Source organism: Carcharodon carcharias, chromosome 7 (genome assembly GCF_017639515.1).
Source record: "Carcharodon carcharias isolate sCarCar2 chromosome 7, sCarCar2.pri, whole genome shotgun sequence".
Taxonomy (NCBI): Eukaryota; Metazoa; Chordata; class Chondrichthyes; order Lamniformes; family Lamnidae; genus Carcharodon; species Carcharodon carcharias.
In genome coordinates, this window is record NC_054473.1 from 138,755,979 (window position 1) to 138,778,408 (window position 22,430).

Sequence of the window (22,430 nt, forward strand, 5' to 3'; positions counted from 1 at the left end):
TCTGTGCCAACATGTAAGACTGCCTGCTTAGTATGTTGATCCAACTTTATTATAATCTTAATTTTTATGAGATTCATGATATTCTTTGTCTACTACGTCTTGGCATGTTTTAACTTGTGTATTGAGTCTTATTGCTATTAACAATGAAAGGTCATCAATCTGAAATGATAACTTCTCCTTACACATATGCTGCCTGACCTGAGTATTCTTGCATTTTCAGTTTTTTATTTCATGTTTAAAATATTTACTTGATTAAAGAGATGTACAATTATTGGGGCCAATTTGAAATCAAATGCAACTTTGAAATACTATTAATATTTATGTATCTGCATTGTTAGTTCCCCTGAATGAGCTTTAGTATAACATCCTGCTAACTGCCTGCCCTTGGATTCCCTCAGTTAATTACAATAAATTTGTACTGGTTCTTGTCATTTTTTTCATATTCTTGTCAGTCATTGAACCAGTTAAACCTTCATAAACCTTCTGCTTTGCAATGACCGGATTGTAACGAGCAGAATCGCCTTCTTATTTCATTGGCCACCCAATTTCAAATGATCTTTTTAAACAAATCAACTGTTGGCTTGTACCATCATATCAAGTCGTTTTATTTTATTTCAACTGAAGTATACAATTATTTCAACTCCTATCCTTTATAAAGCTGACAATTCTGTTAAAATAAATAACAAATTCTAATAACATTTTTTTGAAGATCAGATTCAGAACTTTGAAGTGCAGCTTTGTAATGCTTTTCTATCCATATCCAGTGGACCTGCCTTGGCCATCTTTATTCAACTGAAGCATGTATTGTGGGTACCTGTCTAGTTTACCCTGTAAAAGTCATTCAGAATAGTCTCTTTCGGTTTTATGAATAAATTTGAACACCTGTAAGACTACATTTTTTAGCATCTTCTGTGCACTTTAACTTGTTACTTTGCAAATAGCCATTTGGTAGAACAGGCCTTGAGTATTGCTGAAAAAAGAGATGTGTCGAAGCTGGTCGTCTTGCACTCGTCAGGACATTTCCAAGAATTCCAATACAAGAGGCAAACAACAATTTATATTGTATGAGTAGAGAGTGCTGATTGATTGGCAAGTGGACTCTGGTAGAGGCATTGCCATGGAGAATGCACCAATTGATGGTGACTGACAGTTAACTGCCAAAAATTCTTTGATTAAACCAGGCAACTTGGCCCTGATTGGTCAAGGCATTGCACTGAGAAATGAGTCAGTGAATGGCTGTCCCTTATTTTGTTTGTGCCTGTTTCAGCTAATGTATGTATATGTTATTTCTGCCTGCAAAGAACAGGGCCTTGTGTATTAATATATATATAATATATATCTTCCAGTACACACACATGCGCCACACTGTGAGCCCAACTGAATCTTAAATCGGTTGTCAGCATAATTCCTAGCACAGTGGAGGATTATTTAGCAAATGCTGTTCAATCGTGGAATCACACCTAATTATAGACACTGTTTTGAGTTTTGCAAGCACAGGCTGGTTGGGTACAATCTGTACTGTGCCCGTTGCAAGTAGCATCCGAGCAAGGTACAGACTGTACCCAACCAGCCCATGCCTGCAAAACTCAAAACACAGTATCCAACATGAGATATGATTCTGCGATTGGACAACACTTGCTAAATAATCCTCAGTGTGCTAGGAATTACGCTGACAATTTAAGTGTGTTGCACTTGCGAGTACTAGGGGCAACATATGTTAATTCACAGGCCCCTGTTCTTGTAGGGGAGGTGGTGATGGTGTAGTGGTATTCTCACTGGACTGGTAATCCAGAGACCCAGGGTAATGAGCTGGGGACTTGGGTTCATGGTAGATGGTGGAATTTGAAATCAATTAAAATCTGGAATCAAAAGTCTATGATGAACATGGTCGATTTGTCGTAAAAATCCATCTGTTCTGTAATGTCCTTCACCTGGTCTGGCCTACATGTGACTCCAGATCGGCAGTAATGTGGTTGACTCTTAAATGGCCTAGCAAGCCACTCAGTTGTATCAAATAGCTTAAAAAATCAATAAAAAAGAATGAAACTGGACGGACCACCTAGCATCAATCTAGGCACCGCAAACCCAGCCCAGTTGACCCTACAAAGTACTCCTTACTAACATCTAACATCAAAATATTGTGCCAAAATTGGGCGAGCTGTCTCACAGACCTAGTCAAGCAACAGCCCAACTATACCTGCCATAGTCACTCTCATGGAATTATACCTAATGTCCCAGACACCACCATCACCATTCCTGAGTATATCCTGTCTCACTGGCAGGTTCAGTGGTATACATTCAGGAGGAAGTTGCCCTGGGACTCAACATCGACTTCTGACCCAATTAAGTCCCATGGCATCAAACGTGGGCAAGGAAACCTCCTGATAACCCACATACCGCAAACCCCCCGCCCCCCCCCCCCAACCCCAGCTGATGAATCAGTACCACTGATGTTCAGTACCAAGGGCGCAGAATGTACTCTAGGTGGGGGACTTCAATGTCCATCACCAAATGTGGCTTGGTAGCACCACCAAAGAGCAAGCTGGCCGAGTCCTAAAGGACATAGCTGCTGGACTGGGTCTGCAGCAGGCGGCGAGAGAACCAACAAGAGGGAAAAACCTGCCTACTGCACACACATCTGTCCATGACAGTATCAGTTGGAGTGACCATCACACAGTCCTTGTGGAGATGAAGTCCCATCTTCACACTGACGATACCCTCCATCATGTTGTGTACCACCATACAAAATGGGACAGACTTTGAACAGATCTAGCAACTCAAGACTGAGTATTCATGAGGCTCCGTGGGCCATCAGCGACAGCAGAATTGTACTCGACTACAATCTGTAACCTCATGGCCCATCATATCCCCCACTCTATCATTACCATAATGCCAGGGGATCGACCCTGGTTCAAAGAAGAGTGCAGGAGGGCATGCCAAGAGCAGCACCATGCATACCTAAAAATGAGGTGTCAACCTAGTGAAGCTACAACACAGGACTCCTTGTGTGCCAAACAGCATTAGCAGCAAGTGAAAGAGCTACGCGATTCCACAACCAACAGATCAGATCTAAACCCTACAGTCCCACCACATCCAGTTGTGAATGATGGTGGACAATTAAACAGCTCACTGGAGGAAGGTGCTCCACAAATATCCCCATCCTCAATGATGGAGGAGCCCAGAACATCAGTGCAAAAGATTAGGCTGAAGCTTTTGCAACAATCTTCAGTCAGAAATGACAAGTGGATGATCCACCTCGGCCTCCTCTGGAGGTCCCCAGCATCACCGATGTCAGTCTTCAGCACTTTGATTCACTTCACATGATATCAAGGAACAGCTGAAGACACTGGATACTGCAAAGGCTATGGGCCTTGACAATATTCCGGCAATAGTACTGAAGGCTTGTGCTCCAGAACTTGCTGCGCCCCTAGCCAAGCTGTTCCAGTACAGCTACAACACTGGCACATACCCGTCAATATGGAAAATTGTCCAGGTACGTCCTGTACACACAAAGCAGGACAAATCTAAATCGGCCAATTACCACCCCATCACTCTACTCTCGTTCATCAGTAAAGTAATGGAAGGGTTCATCAATTGTACTACCAAGTGACACTTGCTTAGCAATAACCTGCTCACTGACACTCAGTTTAGATTCCACCAGGGTCATTCGGCTCCTGAGCTCATTACAGCCTTGAATCAAACATTAACAAAAGAGCTGAACTCCCAAGGTGAGGTGAGAGTGACTGCCCTTGACATAAGGCAGCATTTGACCATGTGGACACCAAGGAGCCCTTGCAAAACTGGAGTTGATCAGAATCAAGGGGAGAAAACTCTGCTGGTTGGAGTCATACCTAGCACAAAGAAAGGTGGTTGTAGGTTGTTGGAGGTCAGTCACCTCAGTTCCAGGACTTCACTGCAGGAGTTCCTTGGGGTAGTGTCTAAGCCCAACCATCTTCAGCTGCTTCATCAATGACCTTCCTTCCATCATAAGGTCAGAAGTGGAGATGTTCGCTGATGAATGCACAATGTTCAGTCCCATTCGTGGGTCCTCAGATACCGATGCAGTCCATGTCCAAATGCAGCAAGACCTGGACAATATTCAGGCTTGGGCTGACAAGTGGCAAGTAACATTCATGCTATATAAGTGCCAGACAGTGACCTTGTCCAACAAGAGAGATCGCCCCCTTGACACTCAATAGCATTACCATCGCTGAATTCTCCACTATCAATATCCTGGGGGTTACCATTAACCAGGAACGGAACTGGACCAGCCATATAAATACTGTGGCTATAAGAGCAGGTCAGATGCTAGGAATCCTGTGGTGAGTAACTCCCCTCCTACCTCTCCAAAGCCTAGCCACAGGCACAAGTCAGGAGTGCAATGGAATACTCCTCACTCGCCTGGATGAGTACAGCTCCAACCATACTCAAGCTTGACACCCATCCAGGATAAAGCAGCCCGCTTGATCGGCACCCATTCACAAACATTCATGCCCTCCCCCCACCGACAAACAGTGGCAGCATTATGTACCATCTACAAGATGCATTGCAGAAACTCACTAAGGCTCCTTAGGCATCACCTTACAAACCCACATCAGCTACCATCTAGAAGGACAAGGGCAGCAGATACATGGGAACACCACCCTTACCCTTCAAGCTACTCACCATCCTGACTTGGAAATATATCACTGTTCCTTCACTGTCGCTGGGTCAAAATCCTGGAATTCACTCCCTAACAGTGCTATGGGTGTATTTATACCACAGGGACTGCAGCAGTTCAATAAGGCAGCTCACCACTACCTTAAGGGCAATTAGGGATGGGCAATAAATGCTGGCCTAGCCAGCAACGCCCACATCCTGCAAGTGAATTTAAAAATAACATGTAGACAAATTGCACCTGTTTCAGCTAAACAAAATAAGTGACAGCCATTGGCTGATCAAGGCATTGACTCACTCGTTGGGGCAATCAGGATCAAGCTGCCTGGTTTAAATTTCAAAAAAATACTTGGCAGTTAACTGTCAGCCACCATCAATTGATGCATTCTCCATGGGAACACTTCTACCAGGGAACACTTCTACCAGAGTACACTTGCCAACCAATCAGTATTCTCTTCTCATACAGTATAAATTGTTGTTTTCCCCATCGTATTGATATTCTTGCAACGTGTCCTGATGAGTGCAAAACAAAATGCTTCAACATGTCTCTTTCAGCAATACTCAAGTTGGTACTTTACCTTGTACTTGAGTGAAGTTTTTACATAAGATTTACCGTATAGAAACAGGTCATTCACCCCAACAGGTCTACGCTGGTGTTATGCTTCACACAAACCTCCTCTAATTTCGCTTCATCTAACTCTCAGCATAACTTTCTATTCCTTTCTCTGTCATGTGTTTATCTATCTTCCTCTTAAATGCATCTGACATTCACTCCATTCCATTTTCTTACTACATGGTGAAGATGTTTCTCCTGAAATCCTTATTGGATTTATTATCATTTTCTCCCTTTGTCTATCCTTTCTGATTCTCCGACACAAAAGATGTGCACAATCCAGAAAAAAGGTGTGTCTCAGTAAACAGTGCGAATAGAAATTGGGACGGTTAGTAAAAGTAATTTTTTTTTTTACTTCCAATTAACTGAGTGCAATTATTTTGAGAAAGCTGCGATAGGAAAAGAGGCATGAGGCCAAATCTTCTTTAACATGTCCTATTGTAAATAAAAGGCTTTAGCAATATCAATTTTAATGTCCTTTCTAGAGGAGTTAGTATCGAGGACAACCTTTTGGTAGCAATACATCCAACATTAATTAATCCATAACAAAAATAAAAATAGCTGGAAAAACTCAGCAGGTCTGACAGCATTTGCAGAGAGGAATACAGTTGACGCTTCGAGTCCGTCTTGGTTCTGTTGCTGTCAGACCTGCTGAGTTTTTCCAGCTATTTTTGTTTTTATTTCAGATTTGCAGCATCCGCAGTATTTTGCTTTTATATTAATTAATCCATGGAGGGCTGGGGAACGATACATTTAGTGCTGACTTTGGACTCTAGCATTTTCCCCAACGACAGATGTTGGGCTGACTGGCCTATAGTTTCCTGCATTTTGTCTTCCTCCCTTCTTGAACTGGGGTGTCACATTAGTGGTTTTCCAATCTGCTGGAACCCTCCCAGAAACCAGTGAGTTCTGGAACCTCCGCTATCTCTGCAGCCACTTCCTTTAAAACCCTTGGATACAGGCCATCAGGTCCTGGCAACTTGTCTGCCTTTAGTCCCATTAGTTTGTCAAATACTTTGTCCCTTGTGATAGAGATTGTTACAAGATCTTTCCTCCCATTAGCTCCTTGCTTATCTAATATCTTTGGGATGTTTATAGTGTCCTCCACTATGAAGACTGATGCAAAATATTGGTTCCTAAAAATTCCCAATCCTCTGGCCTACCATTGGTTTTTGCCGCTTTGTATGCCTTAGTTTCTGATTGGATACTCTCCTTGACCACGCCTTTGTTAACCACGGGTGGTTCATCCTTCTCATTGAGTCCTTCTTTTTGACCGGGATAAATTTTTGCTGAGCTTTATGAAATATCTGCTTAAATGTCTGCCACTGCTCATCCACTGACCTTCCCCTTAATCTATTTGCCCAGTCCACTATTGACAACACTTTCTTCATACCTGTAATTGCCCTTATTTAAGTTGAGGACGCTGGTTTGAGATTGGAGTTGTTCGCCCTCAAACTGAATTTGAAATTCTACTATATTGTGATTGCCACCCCCTAGAGGATCCTTAACTACGAGATCTTTTATTAATCCTGCCTCATTACACATTATTAGATCTAAAATAGCCTATTTTTGGGTAGCTTCTGCAACATATTGCTCTAAGAAACAATCCCTGCTGCAGTCTACAAATTTATCTTCCATGTTGCCCCGCCAATCTGATTTGTCCAGTCAATATGCAGATTAAAATCACCCATGACAATTGTAATGCCCTTCTTACTCACCTTCATAATTTCCCGATTTATATTTTATCCTACATTGAGGCAACTCTTCGGGGGCCTACAGACGGCTCCCCACCATGACTTCTTTATTTTGCTATTTCTTATTTCCACCCAAACTGATTCCATATCACGATCTTTTGCACCTTATCAATATTCACCAACACACTGATACCTTCCTTTATTAACAAAACTACCCCGCCTCCTTTTCCTTTTTGCCAAGTTCTTGCAACCACGTCTCTGTAATAGCTATTAAATCATATTCATTTATTTCTATTTGTGCCATCAACTCATCTATCCTGTTATAAATGCTGCATGCATTCAGACAAAGAGCCTTAAGCTTTGACTTTTTACCATTATTATTCATTCTGGTTCTAATTTCTGCTGCATTCTTCCACTCATATTTTCTGCCCCTTCCTGTCACACTTTGATTATTGTTCGCCTCTTCACTATACTGCACCTCTGCTTTCTCTCATTCCTTTTTCGTTTTTTAAACTTCCCTTCAATTGAACCCTCCCCCCCACCCCCAAATAATTAGTTTAAAGTCCTATCTACAACCTTAGTTATACGATTTGCCAGGAGACTGGTCCCAGCATGGTTCAAATGAAGCCCGTCCCAACAGAACAGCTCTCTCCTTCCCCAGTACTGGTGCCAGTGCCCCATGAATTGGAACCCATTCTTCCCACACCAATCTTTGAGCCACGCATTTATCTTTCTAATCTTTTTTACCCTATGCCAGTTTGCACGTGGCTCAGGAAGTAATCCGGAGATTATTGTGTTTGTGGTTCGGTTTTTTAATTTTGCCCTGAGCTGCTCGTGGTCCCTCAGCAGAACCTCTTTCCTAGTCCTACCTATGTCGTTGGGATCTACATGGACCACGACAACTGAATCCTTCCCCTCCCACTCCAAGTTCCTCTCCAGCCCAGGAGAGATGTCCTTAACCTTGGCACCAGGTAGGCAACACAGATTTCGGGACTCTCTGTCTTTGCTGCAGAGAACAGTATTCATTCCCCTAACTATGCCATCACCTATTACTACTACATTTCTCTTTTCTCCCCCCTTTTGAATGGTGCTCGTACCATGATGCTGTGGTCAATTCACTCATCCTTCCTGCAGCCTGTGCCCTCGTCCACACTGGGAACAAGCAACTTGTACCTATTGGACAAGGGCACTGGCTGAGGCTCTTCCAAAGCAGAGTTCTGGATCCCCATACCTGCCTCACTCGCAGTCACAACCTCCTATCTCTGACCGTCTTAAGGGGTGTGACTGTCTCCTGAAACATAGTGTCCAGATAACTTTTCCCTCTCCCTGATGTGTCACAGTGTCTGCAACTCGGACTTCAGCTCATCAACTCTGGGCCGAAGTTCCTCGAGCAGCCAACACTTGCTGCAGATGTGGTCATTGTGGATCACACCAGTGTCCACCAGCTTCCACATATTTCAGCTGCAACACAGCACCTGCCCAGCCACCTCTATTCTATTTAATTAATTAATTTGGGTGTTAAATACTTTAAAAATGTGAATTTCTTAATGGTACTCTTCAGCTGTAATAATGTCTCCTGATTTAGACCACTTGGCCAATCAAAAGAGACATGGAAGCGATACGCACCTGTTTTCCTGTGACATCACACTTTGGTTCTGACAGGCAGAAACAGATTGAAGGGGCTCTCTGCTGTCGGTTTGTATCTGCTGCTGCTGATGCTGAGACGCTTCTCACGCAGGTCCCGTCATCTCGCGCTTTTACCCTGCGCCTCGGCCCCTCTCCTCCTGCTCTTTAACCCTGCGCCTCAGCCCCTCTCCTCCTGCTCTTTTACCCTGCGCCTCAGCCCCTCTCCTCCTGCTCTTTTACCCTGCGCCTCAGCCCCTCTCCTCCTGCTCTTTTACCCTGCGCCTCAGCCCCTCTCCTCCTGCTCTTTTACCCTACGTCTCAGCCCCTCACCTCCTGCTCTTTTACCCTGCGCCTCAGCCCCTCTCCTCCTGCTCTTTTACCCTGTGCCTCAGCCCCTCTCCTCCTGTTCTTTTACCCTGCGCCTCAGCCCCTCTCCTCCTGCTCTTTTACCCTGCGCCTCAGCCCCTCTCCTCCTGCTCTTTTACCCTGCGCCTCAGCCCCTCTCCTCCTGCTCTTTTACCCTGCGCCTCAGCCCCTCTCCTCCTGCTCTTTTACCCTGCGCCTCCGCCCCTTCCTTACGCTGCGCCTCAGCCCCTTCCTTACGCTGCGCCTCAGCCCCTCTCCTCGTGCTCTTTTACCCTGCATCTCAGCCCCTCTCCTCCTGCTCTTTTACCCTGCATCTCAGCCCCTCTCCTCCTGCTCTTTTACCCTGCGCCTCAGCCCCTCTCCTCCTGCTCTTTTACCCTGCATCTCAGCCCCTCTCCTCCTGCTCTTTTACCCTGCATCTCAGCCCCTCTCCTCCTGCTCTTTTACCCTGCACCTCAGCCCCTCTCCTCCTGCTCTTTTACCCTGCGCCTCAGCCCCTCTCCTCCTGCTCTTTTTCCCTGCGCCTCAGCCCCTCTCCTCCTGCTCTTTTACCCTGCGCCTCAGCCCCTCTCCTCCTGCTCTTTTACCCTGCGCCTCAGCCCCTCTCCTCCTGCTCTTTTACCCTGCGCCTCAGCCCCTCTCCTCCTGCTCTTTTACCCTGCGCCTCAGCCCCTCTCCTCCTGCTCTTTTACCCTGCGCCTCCGCCCCTTCCTTACGCTGCGCCTCAGCCCCTCTCCTCGTGCTCTTTAACCCTGCGCCTCAGCCCCTCTCCTCCTGCTCCTTTACCCTGCGCCTCAGCCCCTCTCCTCCTGCTCTTTTACCCTGCGCCTCAGCCCCTCTCCTCGTGCTCTTTTACCCTGCGCCTCAGCCCCTCTCCTCGTGCTCTTTAACCCTGCGCCTCGGCCCCTCTCCTCATGCTCTTTAACCCTGCGCCTCAGCCCCACTCCTCCTGCTCTTTTACCCTGCGTCTTAGCCCCTCTCCTCCTCTTTTACCCTGCGCCTCTGCCCCTCCCTTACCCTGCGCCTCGGCCCCTCTCTTCGTGCTCTTTTACCCTGCTCCTCAGCCCCTCTCCTCCTGCTCTTTGACCCTGCGTCTCTGCCCCTCTCCTCCTGCTCTTTTACCCTATTTCTAGAAGCTTCCCCATCATTGAGCTTAAACTGACTGGTTTGCCAATTTGGGGCTTATCTTTATTTATTTTTTGAACAAGGGTGTAACATGCACCATTCTCTGGCACTATCCCTGAGCCCAAGGTAAACTAGAAAATTATGACCAATGCCTCAGCAACTTCCACTCACTTCCTTCAGCATCCTGGGATGCATCTCATCTGGTCTATGCTTTATCAACTTTTAAGTGCAGACAGCCCATCCAATAACTCCTCTGTTACAATCAAGGTTTAAAAGATTGTTATGTTTAGGGACTGTATTTAAATTTGAAGTAAAATTGAAGGGTCCTGTGACCTGTTCTGAAGTCTGCCTGACAGTAAGCCTGGTGGTTTAATTGTTAGAGATCAAAATAAGCTTAGGTTGTTTTAATGGGAAGCAGGTATAATGTATTTATGCTCTGAGACAATGACCGAACCCCTGTGTGCTAACACAGGACAATATCCTGGACAATATCCAGGCTTGAGCCTTCAAGTGGCAAGTAACATTCGTGCCACACAAGTGCCAGGCCATGACCATCTCCAACAAGAGAGAATCTAACCATTGCCCCTTGACATTCAATGGCGTTTCTATCACTGAATTCCCCACTATCAACAACCAGAAACTGAACTGGACTAGCCATTACTGTGGCCACAAGAACAGATCAGGGGCTAGGAATTTAGCATTGAGTAACTCACCTGCTGACTCCCCAAAGCCTGTCCACCACCTACAAGGTACAAGTCAGAAGTGTGACGGAATACTCCTCACTTGCCTGGATGAATACAGCTCCAACAACACTCAAGAAGCTCAACATCATCCAGGACAAAGCAGCCTGCTAGATTGGCACCCGATCCACAAACATTCACTCCCTCTACAACTGACATACAGTGGCAGCTGTATGTACTATCTACAAGATGCATTGCAGGAACTCACCAACGCTCCTTAGATAGCACCTTCCAAATCCATGACCGCTATCATCTAGCAGGACAGGGGCAGCAGATGCATGGGAACAACACCACCTGGAAGCTCCCCTCCAATCCACACACCATTCTGACTTGGAAATATATTGCCGTTCCTTCACTGTTGCTGGGTCAAAATCCTGGAAGTCCATCCCTAAGAGTATTGAGGACACCACATGGACTGCAGCGGTTCAAGAAGGCAGCTCACCATCACCTTCTCAAGGGCAATTAGGGATGGACATTAAATGCTGCCCTCAGCAGCAATGCCCCCATCCCATTAATGATTTTTTTTAAAAAAAACAAGTGGAGACAGAGTCTCAAGTCCAAGAACAATGTTGAGAATGTTGGGTGATAAATGGTTGTGCTTTAAACTGCCCATGTCATTCCAAGATTAGAATTGGGCTCTTGAATGTTAATGCACATTTTTACCTAGATACAAGGCTCATGTGGTTCACATTGCCAAGAAGATATTCCATTCTTTGGTTTAATGTATAAGTTGCCACAAGGATGGTGTTTAGTTAAGTGTTTTAGTAATTTGTTACAGTGTCTTAAAAGGTGAAATCTTGACGTCATTCTTTCAACTATTAACTAATTGGAAGTTCAAAATTCTCTTTAAAGTTGTGTCTCCATGGGGATTGTTACAACACTTTACTAATTTTAAAACCTTCAAGTGTCTGAACTATCTCCTCTTAACTGCAAAATATTCTTTTAGTACCTTAACCATGCACCGTCTCCAGGCGTAAATCCCCTTTTGGATTCCTAATTGGCCCCACTTCTCATTTTACTACTTTTTAACTACTTATATACCTATAGGAGGCTTCTGGATTCCCTTTTATGTTAGCTGCCAGTCTTTTCTCATACTCTCTCACTGCTTCTCTTATTTGCTTTTTCAATTCCCCTCTGTACCTTTCTATATTCAGCCTAGCTCTCTGTTGTATTATCCACCTGACATCTGTGTCACACTTTTTCTTCATCTATATGTCTATCTCTTTCATCATCCAGGGACCTAGATTTGCTTGCCCTGCCTTTCCCTTCATGGGAAATATACCTCGATTGTGCCATAAAACCCAGGAGCCCAATGGCTTTTATGATCATCTCCAGTCAATGCACCTTCTAATGTCTTGTAAACCTAAACCTCCAAGTTCCTCTTCCACATCACTCAATGTCTCCCAAAGTACAATTAAACTAAAGTTTATCAATTCATACTTACTAATATTAAAGTTCATCTGCCGCTTCTTTGCCCATTCCATTATCTTATCTATAATGGCTTAAAGCTCCCTTTAGTCCTCCATTTTTTACTATGCCTTGTGTCTTAGCATTGTCTCCAAATGTGGAGATGTCCTCCTACCTTTTATTCAAATCATTGATTTGACATAATGTACAGAAGCAGTCTCTGATCTGAACCACATAGGACCTTGCAATCCACTGAAAAACTGTCAAGTCTCACGTTTCCTCTCTTCTAACTAGTTTGATACAATTTGTCACTCTTCCTCTAATTTCATGCAAACCTCCTTATGGTCTCCTCTGTGGTGCCTTGTCAAAGACATTTGGAATATCCATGTACATCTGATCTACTGCACTTTTCCTCATCCACCATAGTACTTGATAAATACAAAAGTTATCTTTTACTTTTTCCATCTAATATTTAATAATTTAACAAGCTAACTGGCCTACCATTACTCAGTTTACCTCTGTCTCTCTCTTCCTATCCTTTTATTATGAAGCTGCCAATGCACGTAGATTAAGAATCTCTCATTTGTAACAGGATGTATTTCTGTTGCACCTAATGTCTAGTAAACTCTTGAGCTTAACATCCTGTATCCTTTAGTCATGTACTATGTGAATTTCCAAAAATATTGCAACGTTTGTTTTTGGATTTCTCTTCTAAATTAGAAATATCACTTTCTGTACAGAAGGACTTTTCCTAATAAATACACATACTCACTTGCCCTGCATTTCATTTGTATGTAGAGCTTACTTTTGATTCGGCCATTTTTTTTTTGTTCAATTCAAATTACTGGATAATTCCATTTTTGAAGTAAAACTGCGCAGGAGCAATCTCCAATTAGGGGAAGAAAATTAACTTGACTTAAAAAGGGAATAGACTATACAATACCAGATCCCTTTCAATTCAAAGTCAGTATCTATTGTACTGCAGTTCCTGTGCATATCTAATTGGTCATTAAGATTTAAATTGCTATCAGAGTAGGTCTGCTGTGAATCATTGATTTAATTCCAAACCATTTAGTTTGTTCCTAATATAACCAAGACCTAGCGGATTTTAAACCATTTGTGTTAATAAATCAAGAATATTTTTGTTCGTGCAACCTAGATATATTTCGGAGACAAAGGGGGAGGAACATTGAATGCAAAAGGATAGATGGATAGAACCACAGATAGACAAAGGGAGAAAACGGCAGTTGCATAAGGAGACAAGCAAATATGTACACAGGGATAACCAGAGCTATAGGTATATATAAGGAAAGAATTCGTACAGAATCACTGATAGAGACACGGGGAAGCATTATTGTTTTACTCCAGAGCTTCAGGATATTGCTGTGACAAAATTAGGTGTGCCCGTCCCTTTATCTAATACATTTACCTTGATGCTCCATGTTTAAAATTAATAAAACTTAAACTGTAATCAAGCATGCATGGCAGTTCCAAATATCAATTATCTAAGCTTGAGCTTCTCCTAAAACGAAGTTACTAACAGATAATTACAATTGTAAACAGTTTCCATATTGAGCATGAGCAGATATTAAGTACGACAATAATAAACAGCAAGCAGCTCGCTAACAATTTGTAAAATGTACTATTTACTGAAATCTTTTGTGCTACTAACTTAATTGAGGCATAGGCAGCTTTGTGCAAATTTGTAACAATGCCAATTAGGACTACATGTTTAAATATTCCACAAATCACTACCTAGCCTGAATAGACTGTAGAACATTTCTTTTGGTATTTCAGATCTCACCTCTGTTTCCGACCCCTATGCTGTCGCGGTGGTTGTTCTTCTTGAGGATCCTTAAAAAGGTCACGAAAGATAGGCTCGCACTTCTTGAATATGACAGCAGAGACTGTGAAGTTCCTCTCCAGCTTTTCGGTACGTTCCCTGAATTCTTGGGACAAATCTGCCATGTCTGCCCATTTTTGCATCTTATTGAAGAACTCGATCAAACTGTTCCACACACAAAAGTCCATCTAGTAAATACTTTCCTGAATATAATGCATTAACATTCAAGTATGTTTATGGTAAAACTCTTTTATAGTGAGAAGATTCCAGACCAAGATTTTATGCTCTCTAAAGGGACTGCAGTTGGAAGTGACGTAGGTTTGGCTTCTACCCATGTGACTGACCTAGTGTTGACCTTCATTAATTCATTTAAATAGTGTAGACAGGCCCCCAAAGGTACATTCTGACAACTTTTCATGATAAAAGAAAACCTGTTGCAGAAAGTTAAGTTGTGTATGGGGGCTTCACTCCTGAGATCGCAAGCCAGTTTCCACAACCAATTGATGGATCAAAATATGGCTGCTGTAGCTTCCTACCCCTCTGCAGTACTTTTCCTTGAGTGGCTTTGGTTATTGCACACCTTGGTGTCAGATCCTGACCAAAATGTGGCTGGCCTTGACATAGCATGTATTATCTTTGGCCATTTCTGTGCCAATCTGTAACTTCATTGTTCAGTACTGGACAGTTCAGAATTATGCTTTTGATATTCAACATTACAATGGAAATTAAGTATCCAAAAGAGGTCTATAGAGTAATATTCCTCTACTACTTATTGGTAGTGGTATAGGAAATAATACAGCTCTACCACTATAATTTCTCTATTTTTCCTAAATTTGCTCTTTACAGAATTCAGCTGTGTAGTCTGACCTACCTACTTCCTGATGCCATTTCTCTTCAGTACAGACATAACAGTGATACCACATTGTCTGTCACTCCAGGTAACTTAAAGAGACTCAGGCTAAGCTGTTCAGGGAATCCACTTTGAAGTATCAGCCTACCCTTGGTCATGTTAACCTAACATTGTTTTATATTCCTACCTGAGTTCAGAAGAGCGTAGGATCTTTGTCAAGGAGACACAATTTCCTTCTACAGTTCCTCTTCCCACTGATGGAATGGCTTTTCTACATGCTACATACAGAGCACAGGCCAGCCAGTGAAGATCTTCTCCCTGAAATAAAATAATCTTCTCTAAAGTATACAACTTTTCAGTTAAGCGGCTTTATTATGTCATTTACCAACGGGGATTTACAAGTGATTGTTTTTGGTTTATTCACTTAGCTCACTTATTGTTGAGTTTGGGTTTTTAAGCAATACTTATTATTGTTACAACTTGCCATTTTGCAAAAGGGAAAAAACAAATGAAATTGGGAACCACAAAAAAATTCATTTAGAAACTTTGATTCTGTTAGGCTGATATATGATCAAAGTGATCTGAATTATATGGAAACTCAGATTCTTTAGCCTTAGCCTCCTGGCAGAGATGTTGAGGAAAATTAAAACAAAAGAAAAACTCTATCATAGGGCAGTTAATTATTTTAATTTTGGCAAGGATTTTTTTTGTTGGCCTAACAAGAGATTTATTTCCGGTCATAGACTTAATTTTATCTACATTGCAAAGGATAAGCTTTTCCAAGTGTACATTTAAAAAAAAACAATGAAGTAACACACCTAATTTATGATTTGAATATATATATATTTTAAATACAAGTATATGTTTTCTATTAGGTGGGTCTGTATCTCCGATTTGTCTTCTGAGAGTTATAGCCTAAATGAATGTTTGCTGTTATGTGTAAAGTGATCCTTAGTACAACAGAAAACCCAAGAACCTGAAGAAAAAATGTGGTAAGCCAGTGAAGAATGAGACAGAGGAATGGGACAGAAATAGTATTGTGATTGGCAAAGAGCAGAGACGCAAGAGAAATCAAATGAAGGGCAAAAAAGTTCTTGCTGTTATGTTGACATGATGTGGCATTAGTTGCTTGCTGCTAAAACATCTTTATCTCTATTAAAGGATGGCTCCAGGTAAAATCTAGGAGATTCTTAGCGGACCAAATAAAAGATTTTCTTTTCCCTTTTAATCCAATCTTTGTGTGAACTGATCCAAGCATGGACAGAAATGTCTTGGTGCTTTGCAATACAACTATATAAAATCAGATAGCACAGAAGCGGGCATTTGCCCCATTGTGTCTGTGCATTGTATCTCTTTGAAAGAACTATCCAATTAGTCCCACTTCCGTGCTCTTTGTCCATAGCCCTGCCGATTGCTCCTTTTCAAAGTATTCATATTACATCACTTGAATGGTCCTTCCTTGTAGCTATTTTGGGCAGAATTACTGATGACTAGTTTAGCAATTAAACTGACAGGATGATGTGGTTGTCATCATCCATACCTGTATTTTTGTTTTTGGGAAGTGGGTGTAGGAAATTCTCTCTCTTTCCTTGTCTTATTCAAGATATTCTGGATCTAGTTACCCTACAAATCTGCCCCTATTTCAATGCTAGATGCTAAATGGACAATAAACATTTTTAAAATGTGCCACAATGGAGGTTTGCATTCAATAAGTTCTACTCTTCTGTCAGGAATGTGAAACCAGATAGTTGTGTTTATGATGTGTACTTGGACTGGTTCCATGATATTTCAAATTTCACTAATGTTCAGGCAGAGCCAGAAACTTAATACTAGTGTGATGGTTGAAGTATGATGGGCATTGCTGGATCAATGAAAATAATCACTCACGATGCCTGCTTTCTGCACACCAGAAGTTCCTTACATAAGTTTTTCATAATGCAAATGCCACTAAGTATGATGAATTCCCATTGTACTGGCAGAGAAGTGGTGTCATCTGAATGTAGAATCATGCAAAACTATAGCTAATACATTGGAAATGACACCTTGCAAAACAATGGACTTCAATTTTAAATTATTATTCCAGGCATTGAACCTATCCACAAAATTCCATAAAGTGACTATATCCATTTTGTATTAAAGTTCTGATAACAGTCAAACCAGAGCTCCATTCATCATGTATTTGGTGGGAGACTGTGGCATTACAGCATAAATGTCGCAGCATCAAAATCTTATTTTGTAAAATTGTTAATTTAATGAAGCCATGAAAGTTAATGTTAAGTTGGAGGGACGAAGAAATAATAATTAGGACAGGGTTATACCTGGCCCTCCCTCCAAATCATTTGATGAATGACTCCCCTGAAATATGTTAAGGTGTTGTATTTACTGTGGTTAAAAGTAGGTAAATCTTCAATCAAAAATGTGTTTTTTTTTTAAATATGCAAATTCTAGCTAAAGCTAAATGAATGACACTGGCATAACTAGGTATGGGTATTTACTGAGGTACTGTACCAAGCACTGTAGCAATGTATCCATTCTCTCATTCATTTATTCAGTATTGCATGTTCTGATTCCAAATCTGTTCTTGCGTACTGGAGAATTCAGTAGCTTTCCGTAACAAAGTTAATAAAGCAAAAATATGTTGAGGGCTAAATTGCCCATTAAAGCATAAGTTTGGTTATTCTACTTTATCTCAAAATTATAGAATGGAAACTGTAGATGCAAATTGCTAACATAACTGATGTACTGTACTCATAAACAACTCTCTTGACACACTCAAACCCTAGATGAAGGGCCAAAAGGTTCTCCCACTCACCCACCTATACATAATCTTCTTGTATCTCTACAATGGTATTTGCTCTTTTAAGCACAAACATCCTTCTAATAATGAATCCTTCACACTTCAAAACCTTTTGTGCACTCTCCCATCTCTTGTCCTTTTCTGGCATATGCTCAAAAGTCCTTCTGCAAATTCATAATGTGTTCTCATTCTTATATGCTGACAAATTTTCTCTCTCTCTAGCTATCCCTCATATTCTTACAAAGATCATTTCTTATTCTCTCTCTCCCTTGCATACAATGCTTCTCATGTACTTTGCAGTTATATCTTTTGGTTTTGCTTAATTGCTAAATGTGCACTAATCAGCTGTTCAAGGACTATAGAGCAATTTTGAGCACAAAGGTCAGCTCTTTACAGGCCTACAAAATGGATGATCCTCCATTAGTACAGTGATCTAATCAGTTACTCGGGGAGAGGTTAGGAACTCTAAATGCAGCAGCAAATTGTGTATCATACTGCCCAGTTTGCCAGGGGATTGTGGAGTAATAGACCTTGCAGATCTACCACAGAATGTGTACTGATCAGGAACTATGCTGGGGAAGAGAAAATGCCAAAGCTGGAGGTCAGTAGAGGAAAGAGGACATGGCTAGGAGATATTGGAAATCATTGGACTAACAAGTGAAGCAAGAATGAAGGAAGTAACAAAAGAGAAGAATAATGTAACTGAAAAACAGAAAGGCAGTGGGTGAGAGGGACTTGGGAACAAGGCTTAAAATTTATTGGGGGTGAAACTAGAAATAAAAACAAAATGCTGGAAATACTCAGGTCAAACAGCATCTGTGGAGTTAACATTTCAGGTCACTGATGACTTTTCATCAGAACTGAGGAAAGGTATAAATGTAATAAGAACTTGAGCAAGTGAAAGTGGGGAGGAAGACGAGAGGGAAGGTCTGTGATAGGGTGGAGGGCAGGAAAGGTTAAATGACAAAAGGTTTTGTGGTAATAGGTAAAATAAAGGCACAAAAGACATGCTTAAATGGAGGCCAGCAGTGCAAGATGAGCTTGCTGCAAATCAGCTGCAGATTTTTCACTGGACCACTTTTAATTTCTATTGATTGGAAAATCTTGCTAGGATTTTCCAATTTCAAACTAAGTAAAAGCAACAGTAAGATGAGGAAATAGATTTCAAAGAGTTTGAACCACCACTCTGTGAAGTTCAGTGGAAAGCAGATTGGGTGTGATTGTGGGGTTTGGGGGGAGGGTGGGGGTGGAAATCAGCTGCTGATTTCCTACCATCTTCCACCCTACATAAAGTGGAGTTCATCCAGAATTCTGCACCTCAAATCTTAACTTGCCCCAAGGCCAGTTCACATCGCATTACTGTGCCTACTGACTTAGATTGGTGTCCTGGTCCAGCAATGCCTCTATTTTAAAATAATCATCCTTGTTTTCAAGTCTCTCTGTGTCCTTGCCTTCCCTATCTCCTCTAGCCCTACAATCCCCTAAACTACCTGCACTCTTCCAATTCTCGCCTCATTAATATTCCTAATTTTTAATTGCTCCACCACTGGTAGCTGTACTTTCAGCTGCATAGGCCCTAATTCTAGAATTCCCCCCTTAGTCTGTCTACCTCTCTCTCCTTTTTAAACGCTTCTTAAAACCTACTTCTTTGACCAAGCTTTTGCATATGTCCTGCAATCTCCTTATGTGGTTTGGTGTCAAATTTTATTAACACTCCATGAATCACCTTGGGATGATTTACAGAGCCTTTAATATAGTATAACTGAAAGCTATTGAGTGTAATAAGAGTCAAGAATGGGACCATGTTTATGACCTTGGTAAGATCATGGAGACAACCAGACGTGTTCGATTACAATGGGAAACTCCTACCTTGCATGTTATGGTGCAGGAATAAATTTCAAAAACAAGATAGAAAAATTTGCTCCATTTTGCATATAAATTTCTAAGTAACAACCCAATACTTCCAGCGTTTAATTATGACAGTCCACAGCAGCTCTTGTAGGGGTCTTACCTTTCCTTACCTGGAAAATATGGAGAAATCCACGATTAGACCACTTAACTGCTTCAAAGTGAATGGTGAAGAGGTATGAACATAGTGAATGGAGGTGAGGAAGAAGTTTTAAGGAAAAATATTAACATTGTTGCAACAGGGACATTTTTAAATCATTGGAGAAAAAAACATAGTTTTATCTGCAAAAACAAATGTCATCAAGTTTTTTCCAGTCTGTCCCTGTTTCTTACAGCTGACGCATAATATAATAAATATACATTTCCATTTTGATAATCAGTCATGTCACTAATTCCAATGCTTTCTCAACTGTTGTTTGATTGTGTCTTTTCCTAAAGCATATATTCTGAAATATGCCATCACATTATGTGAAACTATGCACTGGCTTCATAGCACTAAAGCCCTAGACAAGAAATAGAAACACAGCTCTAAGCTACATGCAGCTCAAAAGCCAGACTCAGCAATGTGAAGTGCCCAAGATCTGAATACGTTTGTTCCTTTAACATTCTATCCTACCTTACAACTTGCAATTATATTGCAGCTTTACAAAGTTCCACTCCCTTATAAAAAAGAGAAAACAGACACCAAGCAGCAAAAGAAGGGCAAGGAAAAATAATCAAAAACACAGTTGAAAAGATAGGGAGCAGTGAAAACTTTTTAAACACAGCAGTAGTAAAGGGGATTTTCCAGAGAAATGACTATCGACTCTACTACTTGCAAAGAACTTGCAATAGAGGTCAAAGTTGGAGGGCTGCAGCTGGGAAGCAAGTAAGCAGGTGTTTGCAAGATAAGAACGTGCAATACTATTGGGGGAATTTGTAAATGTAGCAAGGGTTTGCATTTCAAGGCAGTTTTAGGGAGCCAAATAAATGAATCCAAGGAAGACTGAAACTACTTTTTAGAAGAAATTATAGCTCATCCATGTCTTGACAGCAGACTAGGCAACTAACAAAAACAGAAATAACTGTCAGGTGAATTCATGAATAATGTCAATGTGGGGCAACAAGTAAATGAAAACAAGGAGGCAACCAAGGATATAACCCAAGGGCACTGCAGACATAACTGTGCTGAGGCAGGTAGGAAAACCAACACTTGAGATGCTCTGGGTGCAATGAAATAGGTAGACTTGTGAACATGGCTACGAAGAAGAGATTGTGTGAGGTGATGAAATGGACTGACTGTCAAATACTATGTGGAGGCCAGGTTTGGTTATAAAGGATGTATTTGATGACTTTAACCAGGATGGCCACCATTATTGGCAGGGCTGAACAAGATTGAAGGGACTAAAATAGAATTGTGGGAGAGGTAAGCACAATGCTGGGAAGTAACAATCAAGAACGTTAAACAGGGTGTTGTTGTGGGATGTCCCTCGATTCAAGGATGACGTCTACTCTGTCACGAGTTTCTGCCATTGGAGTTCTTGTGACAGAACAAGCCAATTCTCAAACCACAGACCATTGGGCGCAAGGGACAGGACATTCCAAAAGGTAAAGGGATCCAGAATGCAGGATTTGCTTCCTATTCTTCTCTGCTATTGCTCTGCATCATCAATAGGGCCTTTGGATTTGAAGTATGAAGCAGCTTGATGGACAAGTTGTTGCCATTTTGAATGATTGGTAGCAAGCTCCTCCCAATCATTATGTCAATGCTGCCACACTTCAAGAAGAGCATCAGAGTGATTTTTGAAGCATTTTCTTTGCTCTCCCCTGCAACACTGGTCATTTTAGAATTGACAAAAAAACAGGACCTGATAGGGGAGATGTTTTTCACCCATCTGGACAGGTGATTTTTCAGGAGTTTTGCCTGAATGCTTGTGGAGCTGGCTTTAAGAAGGACACTAGCATTTGTTCAATGGTTCTCTCACTGAATCCAGAGGATGTGACAGAGGCATTGCCAGTGGAGCTTCTCTAGTGCTCGTGTCACAGATACACAGTCCACGTCTCACTGCAGTACAGGAGTGTGGCGACGACAACTGCTCTGTTCACTAGGACTTTTGTTGATTTGTGGAGGTCTTTGTTGTCAAATACTTGCTGCCGTGACTGAATTTACACAGCCGATCCAGCATTGGATCTCCTCGTTAATGGTGACCTTTTGAGAGAGGTGGTTGCCAAGGTATGGGAAGTGCTCAACATATTCCAGAGTCTTGATGTGAGCAAAAGCCCACCAGCTTTGAAGACATCAACAGGAATACCATTGGAGCCACAGGTTTTGATGTTTTTCATCTGTTTGATTGCTTGTTGCAGCTCTCCCATTGACGGTAGTTTACTCATGGATTCTACCACAGAGTACTGGGGGATAGCTGGGAGAGTATCAGCTGCCACTGTGGATTCACAGTTGAGGAGTTGTTGGAAATGTTCTTTCCAGCATTAACAAATGTCACTGTAATTCTTAAGAAGAGGAACACCCATTCTGTGAGTGAAGTGAATTTTGTCCATTTAACCTTAGTTTATAAATGGCCCTGGTAGCTTCAAAAAGCTTTGCATGTCATGACAGCCAACATACTGTTGGATCTCTCAGACTTTCTCTTCCCACCACTTGCCCTTTATCTTCCACTTGGACAGGAGACGAGGACTGGTGGGAATCATAATTTTTTTAAAAATCTGTGCTGAAATCTATGTCCTTAAGTAGCTGTATTTATCATCTATTTTAATAATGGTCCCATAAATCAGTAAGTCCAGTTTTAGTTAGCAAAAATTCACCTGATT

At 41.9% G+C, this 22,430-nt stretch overlaps 1 protein-coding gene across 4 annotated transcripts in view; it reads right to left on the reverse strand.

Annotated features, from left to right (window-relative positions):
• The window catches only part of rbl2 (retinoblastoma-like 2 (p130)), a 304,767-nt gene that overhangs the window by 275,794 nt on the left and 6,543 nt on the right, over nucleotides 1-22,430 (reverse strand). For all 4 annotated transcript variants that reach the window (XM_041191571.1, XM_041191568.1, XM_041191572.1 and 1 more), the window contains exons 2-3: nucleotides 15,108-15,238; nucleotides 14,032-14,235 (exon numbers count right to left, since the gene is read on the reverse strand). In XM_041191571.1, the coding sequence (XP_041047505.1) occupies nucleotides 14,032-14,235; nucleotides 15,108-15,238 (335 nt within the window). The remainder of the gene's footprint in view (nucleotides 1-14,031; nucleotides 14,236-15,107; nucleotides 15,239-22,430) is intronic.